Raw genomic sequence first — 9,627 nt, 5'->3', positions numbered from 1 at the left:
CCCGTGAGTCGTCCTTGGATAGCTCAATCGGTAGAAACCTTGAGCGCGAAAGGCATAGGTCCCAAGTACAAGTACGGTCGGTCACATACTTGTAATTAACAGTGAAGTTTGAAATCAGCGCACACTGCTTTGCTGAGGGCGAATTTATTCTCGAACTCGTCAGTAGTTCCAAGATAGATTATCAGGTAATAGCATGGCTTGCGAAAGGTGGATTCAACTTTCGATCTCGCAAATCAATTTTAATTTCCCACTAAATTTCATATAGCGTAGTGCTTCGAAATAAAAACGTGTGGCTCTCCACTGTTATATAAATAATAGTGGAATAACATGCGGCAACTAAGCTTGGATTTTCAGATCGTGTGCTTCGCAATACTGTAGAACAATACTCTCCTCCTTCCAGAGCCAAACGTTTACGACATGACAGTTACAGGTATAGGTGTTTCCTAAAAGCTACAAGATTTATGATTTTTCATTATTTTCTTTACATATTTTAAGACTGTTGCTGGTGCTCTGAGTCTGTTCGTGGAAAACAGGGCCTTGACACATGGCGAGCAGTTCCGCTAGAAGCGTCGTTGCGTAGTATCTGTTGTAGGCAGACGATGTACACTTTAGAAGGAGGTGACACTGGTGCACCGAACACTGCTAATTGCATTTCGTTTGCACTGTGTGAGGGGCCTGGGAAGCACCGAACCCTCCTAAAGCCGCTATATATACCGTCGCCTGGTGAAGACAAGCATGGTCCAGGTACGCCGCTGAGACACGCATCATCTCTGAGAGGACAGCACCATGAAGACATCGACGCTCGCCTTCCTGTTCACTCTGCTTGCTGTTGCCAGCATGGCTTCTTCTTCAGCGGGTGAGAAAAGTTTCATATTTCACCTATTCGGAGCGTCGCGTTGGTGTTGCGACGTACGATTTTGTTCTAGTTCTTTCTTGAGTATTTTCCCCACTTCATCTACAATTACATATATATTCCACAATTTACATAACTAAGCACAGGTCGAAACTAGTCACAAACATTGTTAAAAACGGTTTTTTTTCATCGGCAGTACAGGTTCAGATAGCTACACTTGTTCAAATGTAGTCATCTGTCGAAACCTAATGGTCCGAGACTTGGCGTGGCAATGAGATAAATCTTTTTAAAAATATTTGTGTATGCTCGCCGTCACCCCCATTACTCTGTAACTGAATATCTGCGACCGAATGGAACAATATCCAACATCGATAAAATAATATTCCGGTGTTGTGTGTTATCGTGAACTATTCATTTGTAAGCGTGTTCGAAAGAAGTAAGTTGTTTCAAAGAGAAGATGATTATAGTCTTCCAACTTCGTATCTTCCTGTCTTCGAGGAAGTTAATACGCAGTCACGGCATACGTGGGAGACAAACGACGACGGGGAAGGTATCTCTGCAAAATGACATTAATATTTGGACAATTCTTCGCCCCTCCCTTCTCTGCCTGTTACCGATACGTATCCAGTCAAGCTAGCCCACCAACACTAGCCCTAAATAATTTACTCAATAACTCCACACATGTGGAACAAGTCTGGAAAAACTCTCTTTTGTTAGTGAAAGCGACACTTATCTCTGACAGTGTTAAGCAAACGGGGAACTCCTCAAGAAGGTGCCAGGAGAGGTGTCGAAACGTCGATTGTGTTGGAAGATACTTGAAAAGGCCTAAAAATTATAACATGGAAGGGTTTTAAATTAAAACACTGTAAGCATGTTTTCTCGCGATGGTATCTGTCGCCAAGTGTCTGCCAGTTCAGAGAATCAGCATCTCTGTCACACTTTCCCACTAGTCAAAAAAACCAGTGACCATTCATGCTGTCCGTCTTCGTAGACTTTCTACATCCGCTGTTCGTCCCACACACCTGATCAGTATTCTAGGAGAATTCGCCCTGGTGGTCAGTGAGAAATCTCCATCGTTACCTGAAAGCTTTTTCCTAGCTTCATAGTAACGAACTGAAATTAGCCACTAGCTTTACCTGGGACTGAATGTATGCGATCACTTCATTTCTTATTCTCAGTGGTATCCATGAAAGCATAATCACATTCCAAATAAGAATATGAAAGAACAAACGTTTGTATTCACTCGGATATAGCTAGTACTGCAGAAAGAAGATTTCAATTTCAAGAATAAGATCTAGGGTGGAAGTATAGTCTAAAATTTGTATCAAATAGTCCATATATTAAAAATATGCTCACATTGGTCAGACTAGTTTCAGAGTGGCTGGTTGTTGCTATTAACAGTATGTTAATTACGTGTTATTACTCACTCGATTGTGCCTTCCAGCCCCAGCGGAGGAGGAGCACCACGGCGACCGCCACGTGCACTTCACGTGTGACGCGCTGAGCGCCTTCGGCGTGGCGGACACGGCGTGCGCCGTCCACTGCATCGCCATGAACAGAGGCTACAAGGGCGGACACTGCGACGAGGGCGTCTGCCACTGCCGCGAGTAGGGGCCGCCGGCTGGCGAGCGTGTCTGCTTCATCAGCGAAGTCACCAGCAGGCCATCACAGGCCCACCATCAATTTCTGTTTCTTCTTCATATTCAACACTCCTGTAACGAACTAATATGAATAAAGAAATTGTGTGAGAGTAGTTGATGTTTTACTCACCAAACAAGAAAAATATAACTGAATTTTCCGTTGGTGCTTGCTAGAGCAGTATTATAATTTTAGATAGGAAATAGTTCCTGAAGCCCGGGAATATTGTATTAATTTGGTCACGAACCAGTTTGCGATTTCTTAGCCGTCCTCAGGTGACAAATGAATGTCGCAAACATAGATACAATGAAGTGAGATATACACAGATGTAAATTGCACGGAAGATATAAAAATTATGACATATAGAGTATTCGCGTATGAAAGTATTATATCTTTTTATAATACAGAAATAATTCCATTAACTAAAAATGTAAATAAAATTTTGGGAGATACATTGATGGAAAAAACTTGAATATAGATTTAAATCTTTCATTTATGATTGTAGCTTAATTTAAAGGAGAGGAGAGATGAAAATTTGTTTGGTTATTTAATACTAAGCTGGGATTCTGTCTCATATGTTTGTTGATTTCTAGTGTTTCTAGCAGAGTCATGTCTCTGCTTCTCTTTTCAGAATGTAAAACTTCACTTTCTACATCATACGAGGGTTTTTCTTTTACATATGGTTGGAGGATGTGGAATCTTTCGCCTTTCTACCTAGATTATCTGAAATTTGCCAGTATATGGGACCTAACTGTAACGGACAGTTATAAATATGTTGTGCGTGTTGTAACGCTTAAAGACCGATGTAGACGAGTCGATTAGTCAATAAGCCAGTACCCTTTGAAATCATGTAAATGAAGATGGAAGAATAAATCCCATGCTATTGGTTGTTAGGGTATAACATTTGCACGTTTAAATATTTGCGACGAAGAAAGAATGTCATCTGACTGGAAAGATGTGATCGGAGCATCAGTTCGTAAAAATGGAGGCATGTCATGAATAACCGCAGTCTACAAGGTGTTCTTGAAGACTCTCCATAAAAAAATTGGAACCATTGTGACGACTTCTTTCTGTACTTAAAAAAGAAGCTTCAGTTAAACAGTATTCAGTCCCCAGCGCTGTGTTCATTAATACTTGGTGGTTATAATTAGACCTTTGGTGCCTGAGAGGGCCCCCATGAAAAACGGCTGCTCGTAGGACAACGAAACTTTGTATGAGATTTGCAAGGACACGCGGAGGAGAAATCACAAACAAACCATTGAAAGGAACACATTCGCCTTAAGTTCGTTGATTACGCACAGTGTGGTACGTTCCAGGTTACAGCCGTTGCTCAGTGTGGCGACCATCTGTGCCCACGACAGCCTGGAACCGGGCTAGAGATTGCTCTACTGCTGCTCAAAACAGCGGCGGACAATGGAATGTTCAGCTGTCGTTGAACAGTTCGCGCACTGCTTGAAGATCACATACTGCGTCCAGCATTCTCACCCATGGCAATAGAAACTCCTTCAAACATTTGTGGCGCAACTGGCCGTCGGCCTCTCCCAGACGCTGTTTCTAAATCGCCATTTCATTTGAACTCCCAATTAATCTTCAACTCCGACGCGTAAAGTAGACGCTCCGAATTCCTTTAATGTGTCGACACTCACGAAGATCACCAGAAATATTGCTCTTGTTTTCATAAAACAGCTTTACGAGTGAATGCCTGCCCACCTTGTCCAAACCCGTAAATTCTGTCTGCAACTGCAGTTGCTTTTGTTTCAGCCTTACGTCTCCATACCAGTACCGGCGCCTAAAGGCAAGTCATGACACGTAGACTACTAGCAACGAAGATCCTGGAGAGCACATTCTGAACATCATTCGTATATGGTTGTGTACCCATACAGTAAATAGTTTCCGTCTACACCGCCTCAAATAGCGAAAGTTATAACTACCTTGTAGGGTAGTACTCACAGTTCGTCTTGGATGAACCACTGCAACAAGTAGATAAAATAAAGAAATATCCCCGGAAAATTTGAAATACCCGAATAAAAATCATAAATGGATGTGCACTTCTGGACTCGGACTGCGTCAGAAAAGAATCATCCGCTAACAAAACCAATTGACACCAAACGTTACAATAAAGAGTATATATTTGTCTCCACTTAACTCAGCAGTTTCAAAACTTCACACTGGACAAAACTACTGAAAATAAGGAACTTGCTCTCGTATATGTTCACTCAGTCTCCATTTGGAGATAATAGGTGTTGCGTACAGAGCGTCGAGTGATCGTGGGTGGGTATGTGAATGGAAGCACATGTGCTAATGATTTTTGCGTTGTGCGTATTTTAACTGCAGACGATAATTTTGTTGGAGAAGTACAAAGAATCCACAGGAAGCTATTGACGGCGTTAATTATGTTGCAAATGTTGCGGATAAGGGTGTGGTACAAACGCATGTGTGAGAGGGTAAGAAAAGAGAGAGGTAAAGATCTTGTAAGTGTAGTGGCCGGGCTGTCGAGGGAGCATAGTTTCAGGAACGTCTTCCTGAGGTTCAGGAGGTTAATGTAGTGATGATTCTTGCGATGTGGTACGTACTGAAGGTAAGAGAAAAGTCGTGTAAAATCTGAACTTACGCAGCGCACAGTGGAGGTTAATAGGCCATTCTTCTGCCTAGGGAAGGTTATCCTGTCTGGAACTGCGTGACCGGTACGGTCGCAGGTTCGAATCCTGCCTGAGGCATGGATGTGTGTGATGTCCTTAGGTCAGTTAGGTTTAAGTAATTCTAAGTCTAAGGGACTGATGACCTCAGATATTAAGTCCCATAGTGCTAGGAGACACTTCAACCATTTTCTTGCTGCCAAGGATTGTGTGACTATCTTGGCTGATCAGGTAATTCCTAGGATTCATTCTGTTTTTCCGCTGGCATGTTGTGTTGCAAGATGACTGGTTTCGTGATCACACAGCTCACATCGTGCAGGGCTGTTTTTTTTTAGCACGATGAGGAACTGTCGCAGTTACTCTGACCAGCTCAGTCACCAAACCTCAGTATTTTTGAGCGTTTGTGGTCCACTTTGCATGATCGCTGTTCATCTGGAAAGTTTCTTGTGCGTAAATAAATTGAAGCCTTAAAAGTAAAATAATTTATGTAACGAGGTTTGTGTTTCTGTATTAATTGCGTATATTGTGTTTAAATTGTCTTGTAATGTAAAATTGTTGTGAATTCTTAAATGTGAGAGAGCGTTCAGATGTTACAGAGAGCAACTGTATTTTTGAATTGGCGAATAATGTACCAGACGCAGCGCAAGCGGCGTCAACAGTCCAATTTTGTGCAATCAGCGGCGCCGAAGAGGAGCGCAGCGAAGTCTCTCGAACATTTTTCAACGCAAGAGACTTCCCGAAAAGGAAGAGACTGAGGAAAAATTACAGTATAGTTGCCTCCAGTTGTCTACTTGTATATAAACACGAGCGGCGTCTGGCTCACCCTATGTCTACATCTTTCTCTCAATGATCACTCTCTCGAATGATTTTGTACTCTAAACATATTTTTAAGGTGTGTAATGTATTCATCTATGTAACAGTGTCGTCAATATGTGAATAATTGTTATTCTTTACCAATATTTAATTTCAACAACATTAATCTTGCTTGCTAGTTTTTCTATGCTTCAGCTTCGAGAACTGGAAGACTGCCGACATACCGATGGCTGGCCGCTGCCGAACATCATTGATGTTCGAATTTGTAGCAGCCACTCTTGCGTCTTTGAGATCTGTTAAGCCGATTTGTAAATGAAGTTTCCGGGCAGCACTTCTGTGCATAACGCGTAATATTAAAGATCTTCATACGGCCAACAAACAATGTGCGCGTTCAGTCGATTCCATAGTATGAAAGCAGGTTAGACAAAATCTTGAATTATTAATTTTCCCTCCGTTAGTGGTAAATTTATCTGTGCCGTGTGATAATTTAATCATTTTTTACTTGGCAAGTTCGTTTGATTAATGGCACATCATTCGAATTCTTGTTATCAAAATTATTTTTAGTTATCTCTAAAGAGCACCAATCACGAAATAGAGAAAACTTACTTTTTCGAAAATAATAGTTCAGTCCCTGCCATAGTCACCCCAAGTTTATTTCGCAGGACGTATGACGCAAGAATTCCTTGAAAACCATATAAGAGCTGGATTTAAACATTCTGAGACGACTGGAAGCTCTTTTGAATGCTAACCCTTCTCCTACACCATATGAGGCGTGGTAACGTCTAGCATTTCCGGTGCATCCATACTTTTGTCCAACTCCTGCATGTCGACTTGTGAAATTTGTTGTTAAGAGTATTTTCAGAAATGTCAACATATGACGATCCAGTGAACCGAAACTTCTGAAAGGGAGAAAAAATCTGTTGCGCCGTAGTTCCACCTGTCAAAATGGACACATTTGGACCTGCCCAGAAAAGAATGTCAGAAGGAGAGTCACAAGACGCCTCAGCAACTAGTTGCAGAAAATATATTCAGTAGGCTGACACTGCATATGTTGACGACCAGGGCTTCTGAAAGGAGAAGTTACAACACCATTACAGTACCTCAGGGACTGTGCTGATATGACAGGAAAACTGGAGTAATGACATAATGGTTGCTCAACGATTGGGCCCAGCTCCTAAACTTTGGTGGACAAAATCGCTACCCTTTAAAAACCAGTATCACACTAGGTTTCCGTATATACTGCCAAATTTAGACACAGTCTCGGTCATCGACAGTCAATAATCACGAGAAAAGGTCCACGCAGTCTCAGAACTGATACGAGTCAGCGAGCTGCCACTGGACACTGTCTTCACCAACTGCAAGCCCCTGCCAGTACTAAGTCTGGATACTGTCGACTCAGCGCCATCCTACCGGCGGGCCACCCGCTCGCTGACTACCATCTGCTGCTGGCTGCCTTTCTCCTGGTCCGGTTTCAGAGCCTGGGTCCTCTAGTTGGCCAGACACAATCGCTCGAGTGGGCAAACACCGAGGTCGTTCATCTCCCCGTGCGGGCACAAACTGTCGCTTTTGGCGCTTCAGTTCGGAACCGCGCTGCTGCTACGGTCGCAGGTTCGAATCCTGCCTCGGGTATGGATGTGTGTAATGTCCTTAGGTTAGTTAGGTTTAAGTAGTTCCAAGTCTCGGGGACTGATGACCTCAGCTGTTAAGTCCCATAGTGCTCAGAGCCATTTGAACATTGATCTTATTGTTTGATGAAAAGCCAGTTACATTAGTCAAACAGGAGTAGCAATCATCAACATGATTTTAAGGCACTCGCCAGATTATACGTATGCCACATAGTAAGTGCTCTTTTTTTTCCTTTTAGCCATAGTGTAAGTTTAGAATTGCACCTAGTGCACGTTATGTGAGTTGCCCAATCTTTATCCTGATCTCCCAGTTGTCATTTGAAGTATAAATGATACGACGTCTTCAGTAAGCTAGAAATTGGTCGCCTTTGTTTCCTTGTTGTGAATTCACCACATATATAACAAAATAAATCGGGATGGTTTGTACATCCACATTTTGATTTCTTCATATCTTATTTTCAATGCCTACAAAACACTTTTATGTTGAATGAACTAAAAAAGATCAGTTCCTGAAAACGAAAAGAAAAATTAAAAGACTTGAGATAATATAGAAGGAAGGGTAGGCAAATGTATGTGAGTGGAGGATTCAAATACACAATGCAAAATACACTAATGTTACATATTACATTTTAAAAGTACAGTACTGGCAATTAAAATTGCTACACCAACAACAAACGCAGATGATAAACTGGTATTCATTGGACATATATATTATACTAGAACTGACATTTTCACGCAACTTGGGTGCATAGATCCTGAGAAATCAGTACCCAGAACAACCACCTCTGGCAATAATAACGGCCTTCATACGTCTGGGCATTGAGTCAAACAGAGCTAGGATGGCGTGTACAGGTACAGCTGCCCATGCAGCTTCAACACGATACCACAGTTCATCAAGACTAGTGACTGGCGTGAACATTTTCTGTATCCAGAAAGGCCTGTACAGGACTTGCAACATGCGATCGTGCATTATCCTGGGGGGATATCAGTTTCGCAGGAATCGAATTAAGGGTAGAGCCACGGGCTGTAACACATCTGAAACGTAACGCCCACTGTTCAAAGTGCCGTCAATGCGAACAAGAGGTGACCGAGACGTGTAACCAACGGCACCCCATACCATCATGCCGAGTAATACGCCAGTATGGCGATGGCGAATACACGTTTCCATTGTGCGTTCACCACGATGTCGCCAAACACGAATGCGACCATCATGATCCTACAAGCAGAACCTGGATCCATCCGGAAAAATGACGTTTGGCCATTCGTGCACCCAGGTTCGTCGTTGAGTACACCATCGCAGACGCTACTGTCTCTAATGCAGTGTCGAGGGTAACTGCAGTACTGCGTTCCGTACTACCCTGCTGAACCCACCGATTCCATATTTTGCTAACAGTCATTGGATCTCGAACAACGCGAGCATCAATGTCGTGGTACGATAAACCGCATTCACGATAGGCTAAAATCCTACCTTTATCAAAGTCGGAAACGTGATCGTACGCATTTCTCCTCCTTACATGAGGCATCACAACAACGTTTCTCCAGGCAGCGCCTGTCAACTGCTGTTTGTGTATGTCAGCAAGTTGTAGATGTCGCTACCGGCGCCAACCTTGTTTGAAAGCTCTGAAAAGCTATTCATTTGCATATCACAGTATCTTCTTCCTGTCGGTTAAATGTCGCCTCTGTAGCACGTCATCTTCGTCGTGTAGCAATTTTTATGGCCAGTAGTGTACAGAGGGCAGCTAACCCTCTGACCGAACACTCTGAGCTACTGTGCCGGTGCCCACTCGGCCACAACGGTCGGAGTCGGTGCATTTCATTTAGTGTATTCTTTCCATATAACGAATTTGACAATTCTCTTTAAGTACGAAAACTGTTCGCATATCACCATGCTTACACTACAAAATATCTAAAACCGGTTCTGTGGCAACTGAGGTGTCCCGCGGCCCCTAGATGACAGGGGTGAACGATTCCTACCGACAGTGTATCCTCAACGACCGCTCAGCGAACGTTGGTGCGTTGTGCCTGCGTGTCGGGCGCCCGAATCATGTACCCATGCTTACTG

General features: G+C 42.9%; 1 protein-coding gene across 1 annotated transcript; it reads left to right on the top strand.

Annotated features, from left to right (window-relative positions):
* Nucleotides 1–735: 735 nt before the first annotated feature.
* Nucleotides 736–2,606, top strand: LOC126336320 (defensin-1-like). Its single transcript, XM_049999881.1, has 2 exons — nt 736–856; nt 2,298–2,606. Exons 1-2 carry the CDS (start codon nt 787–789, stop codon nt 2,462–2,464), a joined length of 237 nt encoding a protein of 78 aa, XP_049855838.1. The 5' UTR covers nt 736–786; the 3' UTR covers nt 2,465–2,606.
* The last annotated feature ends 7,021 nt before the right edge of the window (nt 2,607–9,627 follow it).

This window comes from Schistocerca gregaria, chromosome 2 (genome assembly GCF_023897955.1).
Source record: "Schistocerca gregaria isolate iqSchGreg1 chromosome 2, iqSchGreg1.2, whole genome shotgun sequence".
Lineage (NCBI taxonomy): Eukaryota > Metazoa > Arthropoda > Insecta > Orthoptera > Acrididae > Schistocerca > Schistocerca gregaria.
This window is presented reverse-complemented; position numbering and strand designations above follow the sequence as displayed.

Excerpts from the sequence above, each read along its gene's own strand:
- LOC126336320 (XM_049999881.1), top strand. The coding sequence starts at position 787 with ATGAAGACATCGACGCTCGCCTTCCTGTTCACTCTGCTTGCTGTTGCC. Across the intron at positions 857-2,297 it reads CATGGCTTCTTCTTCAGCGG|CCCCAGCGGAGGAGGAGCAC; the intron begins GTGAGAAAAGTT and ends TGTGCCTTCCAG.